At 48.6% G+C, this 23,560-nt stretch overlaps 1 protein-coding gene across 1 annotated transcript in view; it reads left to right on the top strand.

Moving 5' to 3' along the window:
- The window catches only part of ABCC1 (ATP binding cassette subfamily C member 1), a 193,206-nt gene that overhangs the window by 72,785 nt on the left and 96,861 nt on the right, over positions 1-23,560 (top strand). Inside the window, exons 6-9 of the mRNA XM_025370697.1 lie at positions 9,751-9,812; positions 13,067-13,198; positions 21,021-21,251; positions 22,389-22,566. Of these exons, the coding sequence (XP_025226482.1) occupies positions 9,751-9,812; positions 13,067-13,198; positions 21,021-21,251; positions 22,389-22,566 (603 nt within the window). The remainder of the gene's footprint in view (positions 1-9,750; positions 9,813-13,066; positions 13,199-21,020; positions 21,252-22,388; positions 22,567-23,560) is intronic.

The raw sequence follows: 23,560 nt of genomic DNA, 5'->3' as shown, positions 1-23,560 counted from the left end.
GCCCTGGAGGAGAGATGGAAGGTGGGTGGCAGGCAGCTGAACCAACAACTGCAGGATGGACAGTGGGGGCTCTGAGGGAAGGAAGTGCTAGGAGTTGTAGGGGCTGGGAGAGTGGTCCCTAACTCAGCCTGGGACTCCAGGGCTAGCATCCAGGGAGGGGAGGGGGTGCTCAAGTCTAAGGAATGAGAGGCTCCGGCCAGGTGAATATGGTTGGAGGTGGAGGGGTGGGAGGGTGCTCCTGGTAGAGCAACCGGCATATGCAAAGGTCCGGTTGAGGGAGCTTGTGGGTGTTTGGGAATCGCTTGGAATTCGGCTTGGCTAGGCTGGGTGCGGTGTGGCTCGTGCCTGTGATCCCAGCACTTTGGGAGGCTGAGGCAGGCGGATCACCTGAGACAAGGAGCTCGAGACCAACCTGGCCAACATGGTGAAACCCTGTCTCTACTGAAAATACAAAAATTAGCTGGGTGTGGTGTTGCATGTCTGTAATCCCAACTCCTCGGGAGGCTCAGGCAGGAGAATCACTTGAACCTGGGAGGCGGAGGTTGCAGTGAGCTGAGATTCCGCCACTGTACTCCAGTCTGGGCGACAGAGCAAGACTCCATCTCAAAAGAAAGAAAAAGAAAAGAATACTGCTTGGCTAGATTGAAAGGGCTAGGATATAGTGAAAAGAGAAGCAAGAGCCAGGGAGCATCAGAGATCAAGGGTGCAGTTATGTGTCACAATAAGGACGTGGAATTTTTTTTTTTTTTGAGATGGAGTCTCACTCTGTCACCGAGATTGGAGTGCGGTGGCGCCTTCTCAGCTCACTGTACCCTCCACCTCCCGGGCTCAAGCGATCCTCTCACCTCAGCCTCCTGAGTAGCTGGGACCATAGTTGTGTGCCACCACACTCAAGTACCTTTTTCTATTTTTGGTAGAGATGGGGTTTCTATATGTTACCCAGGCTGGTCTTGAACTCCTCAGCTCAAGTGATGCCCCGTCTTGGCCTCCCAAAATGCTAGGATTACAGCGGTGGGTGAACTACCACGTCCAGCCAGGACTTGGAATTTTAACCCTACTGTGGTGGGAGCTGAGGAAAGGTTTTTCACCAGTGGAATGACACACTCAGGTTGGACAGGTTTTGGAAGATCCTCAGACTGAAAGGAAGAGGATACACTGGACATGGGGGTGGGGTTGGTGGCACTTAAAAAGCCTTTGCAGGCACCCAGGCAGGTAGAGAGGGAGGCTGAGCCAGGATATTCACCTGTGCCCACTACAGCATCAAAAGCCAGAAAAAGGGCCAGGGCGGTGGCTCACACATGTAGTCCTGGCACTTTGGGAGGCTTAGGAGGGGAAGATTTCTTGAGGCCAAGAGTTTAAGACCAATCTGGTCAACATAGTGAGGCCCTGTCTCTTGAAACAACAACAAAAAAAACCCAGACAAATTCATGGGCAAAGGGCATGGGAAAAGATTCCGACGTGTGCTCCAGTAGAGGAAACGGAGGTCCTGGACAGGGAGGCATTTTGCACAGTTGGTAAGCAACAGTGCAAACAAATCACCAATGTTTACGTGATACAGGCAAATCTCTTATTGCTGGACATTTAGACTCCATCTAATAAGGATAACAGCTGGGTGCACTGTATTATTTAGTCCTCACAGCAGGACAGGAAGATCAGTCTTCCTACTTCACAGACGAAGACACCGAGAGAGTGGTGATGTGTCAGGAACCCTCCCACTGGGTTCTCACGCTTGAAACACTGATTGCTGGTCCCCACCCCCACAGTTTCTGATACAGTAGGTCTGGGTGGGGCCCAGGCATCTGTGGGTCCCAGCAAGTTCCCAGGTGCCACCGATGCTGCTGATGGAGCTGTGTTTGGGGACCACTGCTCTGAGCCGTATTGCTGTTGCGCGCATTCCCTCCTGCTGGGCGCAGGGGTTGTGGGGGGCACTTTGGCAGCGCAGAGCAGAGGTAACCAGCAGAAAACCCATAAGAACTAAAACCCGAGAGAGTTTCCGACAAACAGGCCAGCATGCTGGAAGAACCAGACAAGGTCCTCAGACTACCCTGCGCTCCAAGAATCAGTGCCTGGGGCTGCTGTACCTAACTGGTTCAAACCACAGCGTTTCTGGCCAGCCTGTCTGGTACCAAACGTAGATGTCAATATGGTGGATGCCAAAGAACACATCACTCTGTTAGGATGAATCAGGCTTTTCCTCCCTCCGCCTTCAGCCAGGACTTCTCTGAATTGTTTTCATTTCGAATGAAGGAGGGACCAGTTGACAAGTTGCTTTCATGCTGTCTGGGACAGGAGTTGCTGTATTTCAGTGTCTGAGATTGGGAAACCCCCTGGAGGTGGCTCTGTCTTTTGTCCCTAGTGTATGATGTCAAACGATTCTCCTTGGTTTGGGTTACATGAGATGCTCCCTGGATTATGATCCAGTGCCCTATGGGTTTTATTCCTCTTTTTTGATTGTCAATCCTTGACCTGCTTCAGAAGTTCGTTGTCTTTGTCGTCAAGGCCTTCCACGTCAGATAGAGGCTGTTTCCAGGCCAGGCGCAGTGGCTTATGCCTGTAATCCCAGAACTTGGGGAGGCTGAGGTGGGTGGATCGCTTGAGGTCAGGAGTTGGAGACCAACCTGGCCAACATGGTAAAACCCCATCTCTACTACAAATGCAAACATTAGCCGGGCATGGTGGCGTGCACCTGTAATCCCAGCTATGCGACAGGATGAGGCAGGAGAATCGCTTCAGTCTGGGAAGCGGAGGCTGCAGTGAGCTGAGAATGCACCGTTGCACTCCAGCCTGGGCGACAAGAGTGAAACCGTCTCCAAAAAAAAAAAAAAAAAGGGGGGGGCTATTTCCCTTTTTTTTTTTTTTTGGCCAGTGAAGGGGGGACCCTGTGTTGGCCTCTGTATCTGTAACTTGAGATAATCTGAAAATCTGTGTCTATATCTATAGAAGAGAGGCGGCTTGAGGAGAAGAATTTGACAAAGCTCTTTGAGTGTGCAAATTAGAAACTGCAATGGCTGGGCACGGTGGCTCAAGCCTGTAATCCCAGGACTTTGTGAGGCCGAGGCAGGCAGATCAGTTGAGGTCAAGAGTTTGAGACCAGCCTAGCCAACATGGCGAAACCCCGTCTCTACCAAAAAATACAAAAATGAGCCGGTTGTGGTGGCATGTGCCTATAATCCCAGCTACTCACGAGGCTGAGGCAGGAGATTTGCTTGAACCTGGGAGGTGGAGGTTGAGCCGAGATCGGGCTACTGCACTCCAGCCTAGGTGACAGAGTGAGATTCAGTCTCAAAACACAAAAAACAAAAACCTCTGCAGTGTTCTGTCTGTCAGTGTCCTTGTTGCATTTGCAGGGCAGGTTTTCCACCAGTGGCTGGGGACTCAGTTTTACTGGGCTGAGGGAAGGTTAGGATTTGAGGGTCTTGTTAAGCTGGACATGGGCTGCATTTCAAGCCTCTCCTGGCCGTCTCTGTCCTGCGTGTTGATGCCAAGGCTGAAGAAGACTGGATTTGCAGACAAAAGACTGTCATTTGAGGCCTGATTTCACCCCTTAATCACTGTGTCTTAGCATGTTGTGGGGGTTGAGGTAGGCAGAGGTTAGCCAACCTTTTCTGGAAAGGGCTGACTGATAAATACTTTAGACTTTGTATCCCATCCAGTGTCTGTGGCAACCCCTAACTCTGCTGTGTAGCTCAAAAGCTGCCATATTCATTTATAATATGTAAATGAATGGGTGTGACTGTTCCAATAAAACTTTATTCATAAATAGCTGGCCTGTGGGCCATAGATGCTTCTGATATATAAAGCATCTGATACAGTGGTGTATTGTGAACCCATTGGGTTTTTTCCCCCCAGACACTTCAGCTTTATTGATGTATATTGACAAATAAAAATGGAATATGGGTTGGGTACGGTGGTTCATGCCTGTAATCCCAGGACTTTGGGAGGCCGAGGCAGGTGGATCACTAGCGCTCAGGAGTTCGAGACTAGCTCGAGCAATAGAGTGAAATCCTGTCTCTACAAAAAATACAAAAATTAGCTGGGTGTTACGGTGTGCGCCTGTAGTCCCAGCTACCTGGGGGGCTGAGGTGGGAGGATCACTTGAACCTGGGAGGTCAAGGCTGCAATGAGCTTTGAATACACCACCGTGCTCCAGCCTAGGTGACAGAGCGAGGCCCTGTCTCAAAAACAAAAAGGAATATATTTAAGGTGTACAGTTTGATGTTTCCATATACCAGAGGCTACTGTCACTGCTTCTATTATTATTACTGCTGCTGCTCATATTACTCTTTCTTGAGCTGTTACTCTGTGCCAGGCCACTATTCTAAGTACTTAACATGTTTGATCTCATTTAATCTTCACCACCAAGGAAGTGACCCGAGATCCCACAGCTAGGAAATGGGACAGCTGGGATTGAGCCACGCCAGCTAGCCCTGTGCTGTGCACTGCTTCACACAGAAGCTGCCCCTCCACCCCCACCGCCTTCTTTTTCCTTTGTTCCCTTGTTATTAGCCGGCCTTTCCCAGAAAAGGTTGGTAAACCTCTGCCTATCTCAACCCTGACAACATGCTGAGAACAGTGATTGAGGGGTGAAATCAGGCCTCAAATGACCTTTTGCTTTTGTTGCAGTTCTCACTGGTTGTAATTCTGATTGTAATTATATATTTATTAGCACCGTGGTTTGCTTACTGTCCATCTCCCCCAGGGCGGGGGGCTGAATGGGGCAGGGGCCTCCCTGTCTCGTTCACAGCTCAGTCCGCAGCACTTCACCCACATCCTGGCCTATAAGCAAGTCCTGCCCAAGCAATAAATGAATCATTGACAGCCATGCCCCACCCCTTCCTGCTCTCTTTGCACCTCGGTCTTTCACAGTGGATAGGGCTTGGGCTGCAGGTGAAATGGATTTGCAATTCCCAGATAACCTACCCCACCAACTGGGAGTGGGCAGGAAGGCGTCAGCTCTTCCGGATGAAAAACCAGCCTACAATGCAGCGTTTCTACTCAGCCTACAAAGCAAACACCATTACCTCCACGCCTTAGGTGGGAAAAATTCCGCTTTACGACACAGTCCCATGGGCCTCATGTCACTTGTCCCTCCTGGCAGTCCTGTGGGGTAGGTCGAGCAAGCAGTAGGACAAATGACTCCCATTTTCCAGATGTAAAAACTGAGGCTTGGAGGTGAAGGGACTTGCCCAAGGTCATCAGCTAGAATATAGCAGGGTTGGGATTAGAACCCAGGCCTGTCCAGGTCCACGGTCTGATCTGAACTCTGCTTCGGTTGGTCTGGAATGTAGTCCATGCACCCGCTGTATCTGATGGCCTTATTAAAAATGGGTGGCTGTCAGGGTCCTCCCCCTAGAGGTGCTGATTTAGTTGGTCTGGGGTGGGACCTTAGGCCGTTGCGCTTAACAAACTCCTCAGGTGATTCTAGTGAACTGGCAGGGCTGGGAACTTCACCCCTCTGAGCCCCAGAGTGGAGCCTGATCCTTAGCCCGGGCTATGTATTTGAATCACTGGAGGAGCTTTTTATTTAGCCTTTTATGATGGAAACATAAAGTAGACAGCATAGGATAATGAACTACCAAGAACTCTTTTTCTTTTTGTTTATTTTTGAGATAGTGTCTCACTGTTACCCAGGCTGGAGTGTGATGGCACAATCTCAGCTCACTGCAACCTCTGCCTCACAGGTTCAAGCCATTCTTGCGCCTCAGCCTCTTGAGTAGCTGGGACTACAGGCACGGCCAATTTTTATATTTTTTGTAGAGACGGGGTCTTGCCATGTTGCTCAGGCTGGTCTCGAACTCCTGAACTCAAAGCAATTCTCCCGTCTCAGCCTGCCAAAGTGCCGAGATAACACATGTGAGCCACTGCGCCCAGCTGCCATGAGCTCTTTACCATGCATTGCATAGGTGAACATTTTAGTATGTATCTTCGAAGGACGTGGATTTTTTTGTTGTTTATTTTTAATGACTTTCTATTTTGCAATAGTTTGGCTCTCAAACAGTTACAAAAATAGCAGAGTTCCTGATGTCCATTGTTCAACTTTCTCTAATGATAACATCTAAAAGACAAAGATTTTTAAAACTGTAACTGTTGGGCTGCATGTGATGGCTCATGCCTGTTATTCCAGCTGTTTGGGAAGCTGAGGCAGGAGGATCACCTCAGCCCAGGAGTTTGAGATCAGCCTGATCAATAAAGCCAGACCTTGTCTTGACAAAAAACATATATATGTGAGCTTTAATAATAATTAATACCAAATATTCTAGTAATCCATTGTGGTTGCACAGTGGTTCATTCTTATATGATTATTCATGTTTTAGCTGGGATTTTTTTTTTTTTTTTTTTTGAGACGGAGTCTCGCTCTGTCACCCAGGCTGGAGTGCAGTGGCCGGATCTCAGCTCACTGCAAGCTCCGCCTCCCGGGTTCACACCATTCTCCTGCCTCAGCCTCCCAAATAGCTGGGACTACAGGCACCCGCCGCCTCGCCCGGCTAGTTTTTTTGTATTTTTTAGTAGAGACGGGGTTTCACCATGTTAGCCAGGATGGTCTCGATCTCCTGACCTCGTGATCCGCCCGTCTCGGCCTCCCAAAGTGCTGGGATTAAAGGCTTGAGCCACCGCGCCCGGCCTTGCTGGGATTTTTTTATGGAAAAGAGCTTCCCCTTCATTTTTTTGATCACTGATCACTCTGTAGTGATGGAATAAATGACTGTTTTCCTCGGGGAAGCTGCCTCTGACCCTGGTGAACCAAATGAGTACATTTGGGAAAGGTGGAGAAAATACTTGTTTTTTTCCGGTTTTTCTGTTTTTGAACAATGACCTGGTTCACTGGCAACATCAGATGTTTCTCTTTATTCCCAGCATCAATATGAAACTTCTGTATATAAACATATGTGGTAAGGCCGGGCACGGTGGCTCAAGCCTGTAATCCCACCACTTTGGGAGGCCAAAGTGGGCAGATCACTTGAGTCAGGAGTTCGAGACCAGCCTGTTCGCCAACATGATGAAACCCCATCTCTACTTAAAATACAAACATTAGCCCAGTGTGGTAGCTCACGCTTGTAATCCCAGCTACTTGGGAGGCCGAGGCAGGAGAATCACTTGAACCCAGGGGGCAGAGGTTGCAGTGAGCCAAGATCATGTCACTGGACTCCAGCCTGGGCGACAGAGCGAGACTCCATCTCAAAAAACAAAACAAAAAAACCATGTGTGATATGTTTTAGCCCGTTGTACTTACTCTTCTTGTCAAAGCTCAAATTGTCCCTGTCTTAGCCTGCAGCGGCCACTTACGCTTGGCTCTTGAACATTTTAACAATCCTGTTCATGCTTAGTTTCCTTGTTGTCTGGTGTAACAAGATGTTCTTGGCTTACCTTGCTTATTTCCTGCCCAGCCACTTTTCCAAGAAAAATCTGGAAGTTTGAAACAAAAAGCTTCAGTGCCCCAGTCTCACCCCAAACAAACTTAATCAGAATCCCTGGTGCGGGTAGGGCCCGGATACAGTATTTTTTATATTAAAAAAAAAAATTTTTTTTTGAGACAGGGTCCCTAGGCTGGAATACAGTGGCACGATCTCAGCTCACTGCAACCTCTGCCTTGTGGGTTCAAGCAATTCTGCCTCAGCCTCCTGAGTAGCTGGGATTACAGGCGTGAGCCACCATACCCAGCTAATTTTTTGTATTTTTGGTAGAGACGGGGTTTCACCATGTTGCCTAGGCTGGTCTCGAACTCCTGACCTCAAGTGATCTGCCCACCTTGGCCTCCCAAAGTGCTGAGATTACAGGTGTGAGCCACCACACCCAGCCAGGATACAGTATTTTTTTAAAAGCACTCCCAGCCTTGAATGGAAAAACCACTTGAGGAGAGTATGCCGCCTTATCTGGCTCTGTAAAGACATTAGAGCTGCACAAGGCTGGAACTTTGAGTGGAGTCCTTGGCTAAAGCTTTCATTACTGCGTGGTGACCTCTCTTCTCTCTGCTGCTGAAGCTTGTGTTTCAGAATTGAGACCCGGATGCGTCCATGTTGAAAGCCAGACTTTGTCATCCCAGGACCTCTGTGTGGGTCCCTTTCCTTGCCTGCGTGTTGTTGACTTGGGGCTCATCTTCATACCTCTGGGAAATAAGTTATTCGATAGCTTGCTTAGAATCTCTCGGTACTTCCCATTGCCCTTAGAATGAAGACCAAAATATGTGGCCTGCAGTGTAGACTGTGCACAGCTTCCAGTGTAGACTGCTGAGGCCCCTTCTTGGTTCCTGGAGTCTGCCATGTTTCCTTCTGCCACCGGGCCTTTGCACACACTGCTGTCTGCTGGGAATGCATTGCGTCTCCTCATTACTTAGTTCTCCTCTACTCACCCTTCAGGTGCCAGCTTGACTGTCTTCCTCGGGGGAGCCTTCTCTGACCTTGGTACACCAGATCAGCCCCCATACACTTACTTTGTCTCGTTGGTAATACTTCTTTCCCTTCAGGATGCACATCAAGGCCCAGAAGTTGTAGTTTTGCATTTGTTCATGTGATCATTTGAAGCATGTCTCTCTCTGGAGCCTGACTCTTTGGGGCTCACATCCTGACTCCACCACTTTTAGCTGTGGGACCTTGAACGTATCTTTTCGTCTCTGGTCCCCAGTTTTTAGATTTAATTTTATTTTTATTTTGAGATAGTCTTGCTCTGTTGCCAGGCTGGAGTGCAGTGGCACAATCTTGGCTGACTGCAGCCTCCGCCTCCTGGGTTCAAGCGATTCTCCTGCCTCAGCCTCCCAAATAGCTGGGACTACAGGTGCCCGCCACCACACCCAGCTAAGTTTTGTATTTTTAGGAGAGACAGGGGTTTCACCATGTTGGCTAGGATGGTCTCGATCTCTTGACCTCATGATCTGCCCGCCTCGGCCTCCCAAAGTGCTGGGATTACAGGCCCAGTTTCTTTTAGCTGCAAAACAAGGGTGATATAATTACTTTCATCTATCTTGTGAGGTGAGGATGAAGATTAAATAAGGTAGTTTGTGTAAAGCACTTAGAACAGAGCCAGCTATTAATAGTAGAGAATCTTGGCAGGTATTACTGATGATTGCTGCAGTAGACCACAAGCTCCATACAGGCAGGGGTCATTTCTGTTTGTTTAGATTTGTATGCAGGGTGCTTGGCACAAGGGTAGTGCTCAGAAAATACTTGTTGGATGAATGAAGGAATAAAGTGGAGATAATAGTAATACCATGTTTATAGAATTCCATGAGGATATAAAATAATGCAATTATATAAGCTCTTGATAGAGCATCTAGCACATAGTAGGTGGCCAATAAATATTTAGTGACCAAATGAGTAAAGTGGGGACAATAGTAACACCCACTCATGAGGTTGCTGTGGGGATACATGGCAACCCTGTAGTACCTTGTAGAATGCCTAGCACATAGTAGGTGCTCCAGAAAATATTTGTTGAATGAATGAGTGAAGTAGGGATGACGTTAACACCAGCTCCTAGGGTTGTTACGGGGATACAAGATAAGGCAGGTCTGTAGCATGTTGTATTATGGTTGCACACGGTAGACACTCTGTTGATTGAAACTGGAGGAGCTGCCATGAGTTTCTTTCTGCTGGGGATTAGGAGAGGATCCTTTTGGGGTGCAGAATGGTGTGGAGCTGACGCTGGTCCTCTGGAAGGAAGAGTGAGCAGCTGACTACCCCTTGCTAAGCTCTGACCTGGATGAAAAGTTGAATCGTTCCTTTCCCTGTTCCTCCCAAACCTGTGCTTTCTTTCCACTAGAATCCTTGCCCAGAGTCCAGCGCCTCCTTCCTGTCCAGGATCACCTTCTGGTGGATCACAGGGTAAGGCTGGGCCCCCCAGACCTCAGGGAGGTGGTGGGGAATGAATGAATGAATGAAGGAATGAATGAATGAACATGAACATGCTCAGCTCCCTCCTGACTTCTCCCTCCTTCGCTCTTCAGCACAGTTGTCTTGAATGTGCCTGTGCTGGCCATGTGGTCTCAGAGACACCACCTCTGTCCATCAGTTCCATGAACTTGAATGTGATATACACAGGAGCCGTGAGCAGCTTACACCTCTGCAGAAGCCATACGCTGGACTGCTCTTGCTTTAGCTTCAGATTTGGGTTTTTAAAATATTACATATAGTTACTCTTAACATTGTCCCCCTCCTGCCCCCCACTCCTTAGAGAAATAATACTGTCTCACCATGGCAGATGTGGGTTAAAAAACCACACGTGCAGATCAGCAGTAAGGAAACACACAGAGGCAACCAGTTTCACCATTTTAGTATGCCGACTTCTTGTCTTCTTTCTTTTTTTTGGAGACGGAGTCTCGCTCTGTCAATCACAGCTCACTATAGCCTCCGCGTCCCAGGTTCAAGTGAGTCTCCTGCCTCAGCCTCCCAGGTAGCTGGGATTACAGGTGTGCGTCACCATGCCCTGCTAATTTTTGTATTTTTAGTAGAGACAGAGTTTTGCCATGTTGGCCAGGTTGTTCTTGAACTCCTGACTTCAGGTGGTCCACCCACATCGACCTCCCAAAGTGCTGGGATTACAGGTATGAGCCACCATGTCCAGCTACCTTCTGGTTCTCTTTTTGTACATCTTTTTCTGCCCATTGTTAGCATCTTATTGGGGATTGTTTGAAGGATCTTTTTTTGCCCCTAATATGCATCATCTTTTTTTTTTTTTTTTTGAGACAGGCTTTTGCTGTGTTGCTAAGGCTGGAGTGCAGTGGCACAATTGTAGCTCACTGCAGTCCCACTCTACTGGGTTTAGGTGATGCTCCTGCCTCAGCCTCCTGAGTAGCTGGAACTACAGGCACGCTCCCCTGTGCCCAGCAGATTTTTGTACTTTCTGTAGAGATGGGATTTCATCATGTTGCCCAGGCTGGTCTCCAACTCCTGAGCTCAAGTGATTGTCCCGCCTCAGCCTCCCAGAATGCTGGAATTACAGGCATGAGCCACCATGCCCACTCTCATCTTAGTCTTAATGACAAACATCTTTTTAAAAAATTGGATGTTTTAAATAATTACTTGAAATTACTGTTAAAAAGCATCACTGGGACAGTTGATATAATTTGCACATGACTACAGGACACCGGATGCATGTTAATAACTTTCATTCTTCTTTTGGGAAATTGTGCTCTGGTTAAATAAGAGCACGTCCTGGATTGGAAGGGGATGCCTCCAGTTTTTTTGGGGTAAAGGCATAAGGCATGTAGAACCTATATGTTAACTTTTTTTTTTTTTTTTTTTTTAATGGAACGAGTCTCGCTCTGTCGTCCAGGCTGGAGTGCGGTGGGTGGCAGGATCTCAGCTCACTGCAACCTCTGCCTCTTGAGTTCAAGAGATTCTCCAGTCTCAGCCTCCTGAGTAGCTGGGATTACAGGGACCTGCCACCACACCCAGCTAATTTTTGTATTTTTAGTAGAGATGGGGTTTCACTATATTGTCCAGGCTAGTCTCAAACTTCTGACCTTAGGTGATCCACCCACCTCAGCCTCCCAAGATGCTGGGTTTACATGTGCGAGTCACCGTGCCAGACCTTTAACTGTTTAAATGGTTCGGAAAAAGGTGGTGTGTTTGCATATGTATGTGTGTGTGTACGTGTCAGTGGATAGAGACAGAGAATGATACTGCCCACATGGCAACATGTTAACAGTGGTGAGTTGAGTGAATTCTTAGTATGATTTGAGTAATTTTTCTGTAAGTTCAAAATCAGAACAAAAGATGAAAGTATTTTACCTTTTATTATAAAAGTGTTTAGTCTGCTGGGCGCGGTGGCTCATGCCTGTAATGTTAGCATTTTCGGAGGCCAAGGTAGGTGGATCACCTGAGGTCAGGAGTTCGAGACTAGCCTGGCCTGCATGGTGAAACCCTGTCTCCACTAACAATACAAAAATTAACCGGGCAGCACATGCCTGTAATCCCAGCTACTTGGGAGAGTGAGGCAGGAGAATTGCTTGAATCCATGCAGTGTGTCGAGATCGTGTCATTGCACTCCAGCCTGCGTGAGTCACATAGAAATATTAATATAATAAAACTCAGTAAGCTCATCACCCAGATTTCATGCTTGCTAATGCTTTGTCATGTCAGCCTTTTTATTTTTTTATTTTTTCCTTCTTTTTTTTTTTTTTTTTTTTTAATGGGGTCTGACTCTGTTGCCCAGGCTGGAGTGCAGTGACACAATCACGGCTCTCTGCAGCCTCCACCTCTTGGCCTTGAGCAATCCTCCCACCTCAGCCTCCTGAGTAGCTGGGACTACAGGTGAGAGGCATTATGACTGGCTAATTTTTTTATTTTTACTTTTTGTAGAGATAGTCTCCCTATGTTGCCCAGGCTGGTCTTGAACTCCTGGGCTCACAAAGTCCTCCCACCTCAGCCTCCCAAAGTGCTAGGATTATAGGCATGAGCTACCATGCCTGGCCCATATCAGCCTTTTTTAATTTAAAATTTTAAAAAGTTGGCGGGGCACGGTGGCTCATGCCTGTAATCCCAAGACTTTGGGAGGCCAAGGTGGGAGGATTGCTTGAGCCCAGGGGTTCAAGACCAGCTTGGGCAACATAGGGAGACTCTGTCTCCACAAAAACAAAAAATAAAAAAAATTAGCTAGTCACAACGGCTTGCACCCAAAGTCCCAGCCACTCGGGAGGTTGAGGTGGGAGGATTGCTCTAGACCAGGAGCTGGAGGCTGCAGGGAGCCGCAGTCGCACCACTGTACTCCATCCTGGGTGACACAGCGAGACCCTGTCTCCAAATAAGTAAATGAATGAATGAATAATAAAAAATAAATTAGAGCCATCCTGATATTTCTCTCCTAAATCATCTTTTTTTCCCTAAGTCTTTTGTATGCACCACTAAAAAAAAAAAAAAAAAAGTCATTTTTCCTGCATGACCCAACAGAATGAGCTGTAATTACCTTGTAATATGCAGAAATGTCCATCCACATTCTGACTTTCCCAGCTACGTGGCTGCTGTCATTTGCAATGGGCAGTTGTGCTGCATCAGCAGGCGTGTGGAGTGAGCGAGCCCCGTCTTCCTCCTTCTCTCATTGACTCTCATTGCCTAACCCCCTTGCGTCTTGGCCCCAGGTTGATTGTCCGGGGCTACCGCCAGCCCCTGGAGGGCAGTGACCTCTGGTCCTTAAACAAGGAGGACACGTCGGAACAAGTCGTGCCTGTTTTGGTAAAGAACTGGAAGAAGGAATGCGCCAAGACTAGGAAGTAAGTATGAGTTTCCTTGGCCTCCAGGATGCCCCAGTCACCTCCTTTCCGCTACTATGGCCTGAATCCATCGTCGGGCCCTGGCAATGCTGCCTGTTACTAGCTTTGTGGTTCTGGGCAAGATGCCTCACTTTTCCTCCTGGCCTCAGTTTACTTTTCTGCCAAATGGGGTAGAATCTAACATGTCATTAAGGCAACTGGGTAGAGAAAAGAAGAAAGAAGCCAGGCGCGGTGGCTCTTATGTCTGTAGTCGCAGCACTTTGGGAGACCGTGGCAGGTGGATCACTTGGTTGGGAGTTTGAGACCAGCCTGACCAACACAGTGAAACCCCATCTCTACTAAAAGTACAAAAATTAGCAGGGTGTGGTGGCATGCGCCTGTAATCCCAGCTACACAGGAGGCTAAGGCAGGAGAATCACTTGAACCCAGGAGGCGGAGGTTGCAGTGAGCTGAGATTGCACCCCTGCATTCTAGCCTGGGAGACAGAGTGAGAGTCCGTCTCAAAAAAAAAAAAAAAACAGAAAAGAAAAGAAAGAAAGAAAAATGCTGTCCAAGCAGGCAGTTGATGCTGTTTGCCATGACCTGTGACTATTCCTCCTTGAGTCAGTCTCACCTTTTTTGTTTCTTAGCATCTGGCATCCTGCATGTTCTTGCTGCTTGAATGTTCTGTCCAACATGCCCAGCTGACCTTGTACGTCTGTTTAGCCAAAGAAGCCCCATTTGAGGGTGATTTTGGCTGTACTGGATTTTATACTCTACCCCCTATGTAAGGCATGCCCCACTGCGCCTCCTCTGTCATTCTTTCGGGAATCAGGCCAGGGCCACCGCTACACATACCTTAACTTACCAGATTTGAGACGCCATTAGTTGCACGATGCGTTATTATTCTACGTAACAGTAAGAAAGAAAAGCAGCTGCACATTAAACAAGGACATAAGACGTGTCCTGAGCCCGGACGAGCTGGAACATGAAATTGCAGGTGACGTGGGGCCAGTGGGTTGCTGCTCTGGGGCCAATAGAACAACTGTTTTTGTTCCTGTTGCCTGTTCCGGGGTAAGTTTACTACGATAAGCCATGAGGGGGCCAGTCTGCTGCATTGGATTCCCCATAGACCTATTGGCGTTACAGGGAAAAACCCCAGACCCGGGTTCAGTTCCTCCTTCTGTTCCGGGGACACCCAGGATACAGACCTTTAGTCAGACCCAGATGGTAGGTGGGAATCTGGGACATCCATGGTGCCAGCCACTAGGATATCAGCAGAGGACCTCGTGACTCTGGTGGGAGGCTGTTTGGGTGGTCCAGGTGATGGGAGAAATTGTCTCGTGGGAGGCAGATAGAGCTTGGGCGTCTGTGGCTGAGCATTGTAAGGAAATGGCCCATGTCCATGACCCAGTTGAAGGTCTTTGGCTGGCGGAGGTGGCATCCCTGTTTATTACAGTTCTTCATGGAGACAGAACTAGTAGGACTGATGGATGGATGGATAGATAGATGATAGATGATGATTGATAGATGATAGGTAGATGATAGATGGATAGATAGTTGGTGGATGTGTACATGATAGGTGGATGGATAGATGATAGATAGATGGATGATAGGTGGATGATTGATCGATGATGGATGGATGGATGGATGGATGGATGGATGGATGGATGGATGGATCAAGGGTGAGAGGAGATCTACTAGGGAAACTGAATCATGTGATTATGGAGGCTGAGAAGTCCCACACTAGGTCATCTGCAAGTTGGAGAACCCAGGAAGCTGGTAGCATGGCTCAGGCCAAGTCTGAAGGGCTCAGACCCAGGGAAGTTGATGATGGAATCCTCAGTCCATGATTAAAGGCCTGAGAACCTAGAGTCCCTGGGGTAAGTCCCAGAGTGCAGAGGCCAGACATCGTGGAGTTGAGATGTCCAAGGGCGGAAGAGGATGACATCCCGGCTACAGAAGAGAGAGCGCCTGCATTTGCCATTACTCTGACTTTTTGTTGTGCCTGGACCCTGTGCTGATTGGGTGGTGCCACCCACATGGGGGGAGGATGGATCCTCCTGAGTCAGCCCACTAATTCAAATGCCAGTCTCCTGTAGAAACAACCTCACAGACATACCCAGAAATAACACTTTACCAGCCATCTGGGTAGCCCTTAACCCAGTCAACGTGACCCCTAACATCACCCATCACATCTGGATCCCTTCGGCCTCACCTGCAGCATCCCCCGCGCTAAGCAGGCCACATTTGTAGCATGGGCTTCAGCATTCCTCGTCATCCACGCCTCTGCTGATCCCCTGGCTTGGCTTCCTCTCATGGAAGGATGCCCACCTTTGTGTCCCCGGGAGCTTGCCAGGAGAGCACATTGCTGGAGACACCGTGGGAGAGGCCAATATCACAGCCTCAGGAGGAGGACGGAGTTTGAATCAAGAAGTTCCTCCACTGGCCTGGCCCTTAATCCATTGAGCAGATGAAACTGACTGCTGCTTTTGTGCTTCATGATATTTAGTCCCTGAGGGTTCAGAGAGCGGAACACAAGAGACACACTCTAGTTGTGTGCCATCAACGTTCTATATGGGAGATAGGACGTTGGTTGTGAAACATGCGTTGACAAGATCTTTGGAGAGTGATAGTGCTGGGGTGAGATAAAAATGAGGAAGTGAGGGTGAGAGTAACCGAGGAAGCTTTTTGTTGTTGTTGTTTTTGTTTGTTTTGGAGATGGAGTCTTTCTCTGTTACCCAGGCTGGAGTGCAGTAGTGTGATCACGGCTTACTGTAACCTCTGCCTCTCGGGTTCAAGCAGTTCTCCTGTCCCGGCCTCCCAAAGTGCTGGGATTACAGGTGCATGCCACCATGCCTGACTAGTTTTTGTGTTTTTAGTAGAGATGGGGTTTCACCATGTTGGCCAGGCTGGTCTCGAACTTCTGACCTCAAGTGATCCTCCTGCTTTGGCCTCCCAAAGTGCTGGGATTAGAGGCATGAAGCTACCGTGCCCGGCCGAGGGAGCTATTTTAGATACAGTGGTCAGAGTTCTACCCAGTGCGGCCATGACTCTTGGTGAGCATATGCCTGTCCCTCCCTAAGTCTGTCTCTGCCTCTTTCCGAGCATCTGGCATCCTGAGTGTTACTGCTTTTTGAAGTGTTTTTGTTCAACATGCCCAGCTGACCGTGTATGTCTGTTTTGAGAAGGTCACATTTGAGCAGAGACTTCATCGGAGGGAGTGAGCCTTGTGTGTCTCTGGGGGAAGGAAGGGCTTTCCAGGTAGAGGGAACAGCAAGTGCAAAGGGTCTGAGGACGCTTGTGGTGCAGCAGGGGGCTCGTGTGGCTTGAGCAAAGTGAGCAAGGAGGAGGAAGGGAGGAAATCAAGCAGGAGAAGGATTTGCAGGGGTCTCCTCTGAGAGTCAGGGTGGGGTTCCAGGTGCAGTGAGAACATGGGCAGGTTTTCTGCAGGGCAGTGCTGTGACGTGAGTTCTGTTGTATGTCTGTATGTATGTACGTATTTATTTATTTTAGAGACAGGGTCTTGCTGTGTTGCCCAGGCTTGATTGTAGTGGCATAATCACCGCTCATTGCAGCCTGGAAATTCCGGGCTCAAGCAATCCTCCCACCTCATCCTTCAGAGTAGCTGGGATTACAGGTGCACACCACCATGCCTGGCTAATTAATTAATGTTTTATATTTTATTTATTTTTTTGAGATGGAGTTTTGCTCTTGTTGCCCAGGCTGGAGTGCAATAGCGCAATCTTGGCTCACTGCAACCTCCGCCTCCCTGGTTCAAGCGATTCTCCTGCCTCAGCCTCCCGAGTAGCTGGGATTACAGGCACGTACCACCACTCCTGGCTAATTTTGTATCTTTAGTAGAGATAGGGTTTCTCCATGTTGGTCAGGCTGGTCTCAAACTCCCGACCTCAGGTGATCCACCTGCCTCGGCCTCCCAAAGTGCTGGGATTACAGGTGTGAGCCACTGCGCCCGGCCTTTTTAAATTTTTTTTTATAGAGACAGGTCTTACTATGTTGCTCAGGCTGGTCTCCAACTCCTGGCTTTAAGCAGTCCTCCTGCCTCAGCCTCCCAAGTAGGTGGGATTATAGGTGTGAGCCACCACACCCAGCTGAGTTCTGGTTTATGACAACCCAAGCCGCCCTGAGGAAGGTGGATATTAGGGACAAGAATGAAAGCAGGGAGACCAGGATGGGGACCTCAAGGGCTGTCCATGAAGTCCCTTCATGCCTCACTGGGAGCCTCTGTTTATTTTTTGAGACAGGGAGTCACTCTTTCGTCCATGCTGGAGTACAGTGGCGCGATCTCGGCTCACTGCAACCTACATCTCCTAGGCTGGAGTGATCCTCCCACCTCAGCCTCCCAAGTAGCTGGGACTACAGGCATGCGTCACCACACCTGGCTATTTTATTTTATTTTTTTGTAGAGATGATGTCTCGCCATGTTGCCCAGGCTGTGCTCAAGCGGTCCACCTACCTTGGCCTCCCAAAGTGCTGGGATTACAGGCGGGAGCCACTGTGCCTGACTGGAGCCTCCGTTTTTTACCCAGAGCATTTTCTGAGAATTCAGTGAGATATATGTCATGATAAGCTGTGCACTAGTCCTGAGTAAATGCTGGGCAGGTTTTAGTTGTACAAGTTGTATTTATTCATCTGTACGCTTCCATCTTGCCGGGGAGAATGTGGTGAGAACTGGGTCTTTGGGCTTGGAAGCGGGCCACCTGAGAAGGGTCTGCCTCTGTGAGTACCTTGGTGTTTAGGGATGCTCAGCATGGGGCCAGGAGGTCATTTCCTTGGGACATTGGTAGATGGATTGCTTGCTTTATTCCCAGAGGCGTAAGCCAGATCTGACACCTGTAACACCTGTGAACCTGGAGAGAGTGACAAGGAAAACCCTGTCCTAGGCTGGAATTTCCTGGTGTGGCCCCTTACACCAGATCCCTTTAGTTAACCAGAGAAAGGAATGCAGCCTGTGCAACTCGGGGCTGCTGGGTGTCCTAGGCTCGGGGATCAGGTGAGGGACGCCTGGGCTGAGGGGTCTGCGTGACTTTCTGGATCCCTTTACCACCTCTCTCCACCCCTGAGTGACTCCCTCTCAAAAGTCCGGTACGGCTGGGCATCGTGGCTCATGCCTATAATCGCAGCACTTTGGGAGGCTGAGGCAGGAAGATCACCTGAGTTCATGAGTTCGAGACTGGCCTGGCCAACATGGTGAATCCCTGTCTCTACTAAAAATACAAAAATTAGCCAGGTGTGTTGGCGTTCGCCAGCTACTGGGGGGCTGAGGCACAAGAATTGCTTGAACCCGGAAAGTGGAGGTTGCAATGAGCCAAGATTGCACCACTGGACTGTAGCCTGGGTGGCAGAATGAGACTCCATCTCAAAAAAAAAAATAAAATAAAATAAAATAAAAGGAAGGCAGGTGTGAGTGATCTCCCTGCTCTACCTTTGGGTTTAAAAACCCGGTACTGCGTTGGTTTGTGTGTAGTGGTTTTATGTTCTCTTTTGTGCATGGCCACTCAGAGCTTAGGGCCATTTTGGACTGTGGTTTCTGCTGGCATGAATGTGAAATGTTTCTGTGACTCTGGAAGAGTTTGGCAGTTTTTTTTTTTTTTAAGTTAGACATAGTGAACATACCGCTAGTCACTCACTTCCCAGGCATCCACCCAAGAGAGCTGAGAACATGTTCATAAAAGACTGGTACAGGAACGTTCTTAGCTACTTTGTGATAACCCAAACTGGAGGTAAGCCAGACAAATATTAGCAAGTGAACACACAGATGTACTAGTTATGTGCATCTGCATGACTGAATACTAACTGATGTACAAGAATGAACTATTGGCCAGGCACAGTGGCTTATGCCCATAATCTCAGTACTTTGGGGGGCCGAGGCAGGCGGATCACTTCAGGTGAGGAGTTCGAGACCAGCTTGACTAACATGGTGAAACCCCGTCTCTACTAAAAATATGAAAATGAGCCGGGTGTGGTGGTGCACGCCTGTAATCCCAGCTACCCGGGAGGCTGAGGCAGGAGAATTGGTTGAACCCGGGAGGCAGAGGTTGCAGTGAGTCGAGATCGCACCATTGCACTCCAGTCTGTGTGATAGAGCAAGACTCCATCTCAAAAAAAAAAAAAAAAAAAAAAAAAATCCCTGTAAGATAAAGACTAGTTTTTTGGTGACAGCTTTATTGAGATATTCATATACCACACGATTCATGTATGCAGAACATACAATTTACTGATTTTTAGTGTGTTCACAGAGTTGTGCAGTCATCATCACAGTCAATTTTATTTACTTGCTTTTTAAGACAGAATCTTGCTCTGGTGCTGAGGCTGGAGTGCAGTGGCGCGACCTCAGCTCGTTGCAACCTCCTCCTGCTCCTGGGTTTAAGCAATTCTTCTTCCTAGCCTCCCAAGTAGCTGAGATTACAAGCACCCACCAGCATGCCCAACTAATTTTTTGTATTTTTGGTAGAGATGAGGTTTTGCCATGTTGGTCAGGCTATTCTCATACTCTTGACCTCAAGTGATCCACCACCCTCAGCCTCTCAAAGTGCTGGGATTACAGGCATGAACCACTGAACCTAGTGAAAAAAAAAATTTTTTTTAGAAACAGAGTCTTGCTATGTTGCCCTGGCTGGACTCTTTCTCTCTCTCTCTCTCTTTTTTTTTTTTTTTTTGCATTGAACTATATATCTATATATGCCTGTCACTTTGCCTGTCTTGATTATTGTTGTTCTTTTTTTTTTTTTTGAGATGGAGTCTCACTCTTTTTGCCCAGGCTGGAGTGCAGTGGTGCAGTCTCAGCTCACCACAGCCTCTGCCTCCTGGGTTCAAGCGATTCTCCTGCCTCAGCCTCCCAAGTAGCTGGGATTACAGGTATGCGCCACCATGCCTGGCTAATTTTGTATTTTTAGTAGAGACAGGATTTCTCCATGTTGGTCAGGCTGGTCTTGAACTCTTGACCTTAGGTGATCTGCCCACCTCGGCCTCCCAAAGTGCTGGGATTACAGGTGTGAGCCACTGTACCTGGCCTATTGTTGTTCTTTGTTTTTGAGACAATGGTGCAATCTGGGCTCACAGCAACCTCCACCTCCCAGGTTCAAGTAATTCTCCTGCCTCAGCCTCCCAAGTAGCTGGGATTACAGGCACCTGCCACCACACCCAGCTAATTTTTGTATTTTTAGTAGAGATAGGGTTTCACTATGTTGGTCAGGCTGGTCTCAAACTCCCGACCCCAAGTGATCCACCCGCCTTGGCCTCCCAAAGTGCTGGGATTACAGGTGTGAACCACCATGCCTGGCCATGATTGTTGTTTTGTATTGTTTTGAAATCAGGAACTGTGAATCCTCCAACTTGGTTCTTATTTTTCATGATCGTTTTGACTGTTGTGGATCCTTGAGTTTCCATGTGAATTTTAGAGTTAGCTCATTAATTTCTACCTGGAAGCCAGCTGGGGTTTTGGTAGGGATTACCTTGACTCTAGATCAGTTTGGAGCCATCAGTTTTCTCAGTCTTTCACTTACTCAACTCGTTTAATCTTACCTACCTTGGAGGGAGGTCCTGCTTTTATCCTCATTTCACAGAGGAGGAAACTGAGGCCCAGAGAGTTTTAAGGACCTTGCCTGAAGCCACGCAGCTGGCCAGTGGCCAAGCCAGACCTTGAGCCGGTGGCTCTGGAGTCCGTGTTTGTAACCGCTGTGCTGAGCTGCCCCTCTCCCTGGGCTTGTCGTCTTTGACTCTGCCTTCCCTGAAGGGTGACTTTCCCTGGCCACGTCCCTCCGGTGCGGGGGGGCTGCATCACTGGCAGACACCACAACAGCTTCACCTCCTTGTGTTCCAGGCAGCCAGTGAAGGTCGTGTACTCCTCCAAGGATCCTGCCCAGCCGAAAGACAGTTCCAAGGTGGATGCGAATGAGGAGGTGGAGGCTTTGATTGTCAAGTCCCCACAGAAGGAGTGGAACCCCTCCCTGTTTAAGGTGTTATACAAGACCTTTGGGCCCTACTTCCTCATGAGCTTCTTCTTTAAGGCCATCCACGACTTGATGATGTTTTCCGGGCCAGAGATCTTAAAGTAAGACCCTTTTCCTCCCAGGTGGGCTCCGTTTTCCCTCCTTGGGTTTGATCTTTCATTTGCATCAGTCATAACCCCAGGGTCATGCTGTGTCCTGAAGTGGGTTCATAGCCAGATGTCTCCATTTTACCTTAGCTTTTTTGAAAAAAATAGAGACAGGGTCTTGCTTTTTAATGTTGGTCAGGCTGGTCTCGAGCTCCTGACTTCAAGCAATCCTCCTGCCTCGGCCTCCCAAAGTGCTGGGATTGCAGATGTGAGCCACGGTCACTGCCTAGCTTTGCTTTACGCTTTACTTAATTACCATGTTAGTGAAGACCACTTTGCAAGTAACAGAAACCCAGTAGGCTCCCCTGAAACCCAAATGGGGAGGATATGGCATTGTCTTGGGAAACCAAGAGCAAGGAAATGCCAGCAGATCTCATGAAAAAATGCAACCAGGGTTGGGTGCAGTGGCTCATGCCTGTAATCCCAGCACTTTGGGAGGCTGAGGCGGGCAGATCACCTGAGGTCAAGTGTTAAAGACCAGCCTGGCCAACATGGCAAAACCATCTGCTAAAAATACAAAAATTAGCTGGTGTGGTGGCACATACCTGTAATCCCAGCTACTCGGAAGGCTGAGGCATAAGAATTGCTTGAACCCAGGAGGCAGAGGGTGCAGTGAGCCAAGATCGCTTCACTGAACTCCAGCCTTGGCGACAGAGTGAGATTTTGTCTCCAAAAAAAAGAAAAAAAAACAAAACAAAACTGCAACCAGGAACCGGGGAGTCAGAAAGGAGGTTGCCTCTCTCCTCCCTGGCTCTGTGCTGCTCTGTGACTTAGGGGCTGCACATTCATTCTCTTTCCCTCCCTACCTCTTTCCCTGGTGTTCCCTGTGCAATTCCTTTGGGACTTGCTGGTGATGAGAAAGAACTAGAGTATTTAGTACACAACCCCAAGACAGAGGCCTCTGTTATGAGCAGTTTGGGCCACCTGCACAGCCAGATCACCGCTTTGGACTTGTTTTTCCATCTGTGAAACTGAAGTGATAGTGTCTAGCCTGTCTGGCTCAGGAGAAAGTTGGAATGCCAACACTGAAGCCCTTTTCCCTGCCCCCACATGTCACAAGTCATCCCAGGCCCTCTCTTTGCTCCTTTGCAGGTTGCTCATCAACTTCGTGAATGACACAAAGGCCCCAGACTGGCAGGGCTACTTCTACACCGCGCTGCTGTTCGTCGCTGCCTGCCTGCAGACCCTGGTGCTGCACCAGTACTTCCACATCTGCTTCGTCAGCGGCATGAGGATCAAGACCGCCGTCATTGGGGCTGTCTATCGGAAGGTAGGGGGCGCTGTGCCATTGGCATGTGGCCCGACTTTGACATCCCCTCCTGCAGCCCTGGGTTACTCTGGGACCAGCGTGGGGATTTCCAGCCCAGCTTCCGGAGCAGTAGGATGAGGGCAACTGCCGTGGCCTTAGGTGGCATGGACACTGGGCATCAGGCATTGTACGTTAGCAAAGCTGATTTCAAGGGTTGGCGTGTAGATGTCCTTGTGTATCAGCTCTGGGTAGTTGAGTTTCTTAGATGGATTGGTGGCCCTCCATGTGGGGAAATCCAATTTGGATCCTCGTTCTGCTGTTGACATTCTGTGTTTCAGTTTACTGTCACTCTTGTTTTTCTTTTTTTTTGAGAGTGAGTCTCACTCTGTCCCCCAGACTAGAGTGCAGTGGCATGATATTGGCTCACTGCAACTTCCACCTCCTGAGTTCAAGCAATTCTTCTGCCTCAGCCTCCTAAGTAGCTGAGACTACAGGTGCCTGCCACCATAACCTGCTAATTTTTGTATTTTTAATAGAGACAGGGTTTTGCCATGTTGGCCGGGCTGATCTTGAACCGCTGACCTCAGGTGATCCACCTGCCTCAGGCTCCCAAAGTGCTGGGATTACAGGCATAAGGCACTGCACCCAGCCTGTTGTCACTCTTAATTTGAACTGAGCAGGTGGCACATTCCTTGCATGATAAGAGTATGTAGCAGGCATTTGTGTACATCCAGTTTCAAAGGAACCAAATTATCTTCTTGATCCCTATACATTTTTTTTTTTTTTTATCTCGAGGTCAAGGAAACTGCTTGGCCTATAGGTTAGGAAGAGGCAGTCTCGCAGATACTTGATGAACTAGAAGGGTGATTCTCAGGCCTGTCTGTGAATTAGACTCACCTGGGGAGCTTAAACTGCTACAGGCCAGGCACTGTGACTCATGCCTGTAATCCCAGCAGTTTGGGAGACCAAGATGGGAGAATCACTGGAGGCTGGAAGTTCAATACCAGCCTGGTCA

This window comes from Theropithecus gelada, chromosome 20 (assembly GCF_003255815.1).
Source record: "Theropithecus gelada isolate Dixy chromosome 20, Tgel_1.0, whole genome shotgun sequence".
Lineage (NCBI taxonomy): Eukaryota > Metazoa > Chordata > Mammalia > Primates > Cercopithecidae > Theropithecus > Theropithecus gelada.
This window is presented reverse-complemented; position numbering and strand designations above follow the sequence as displayed.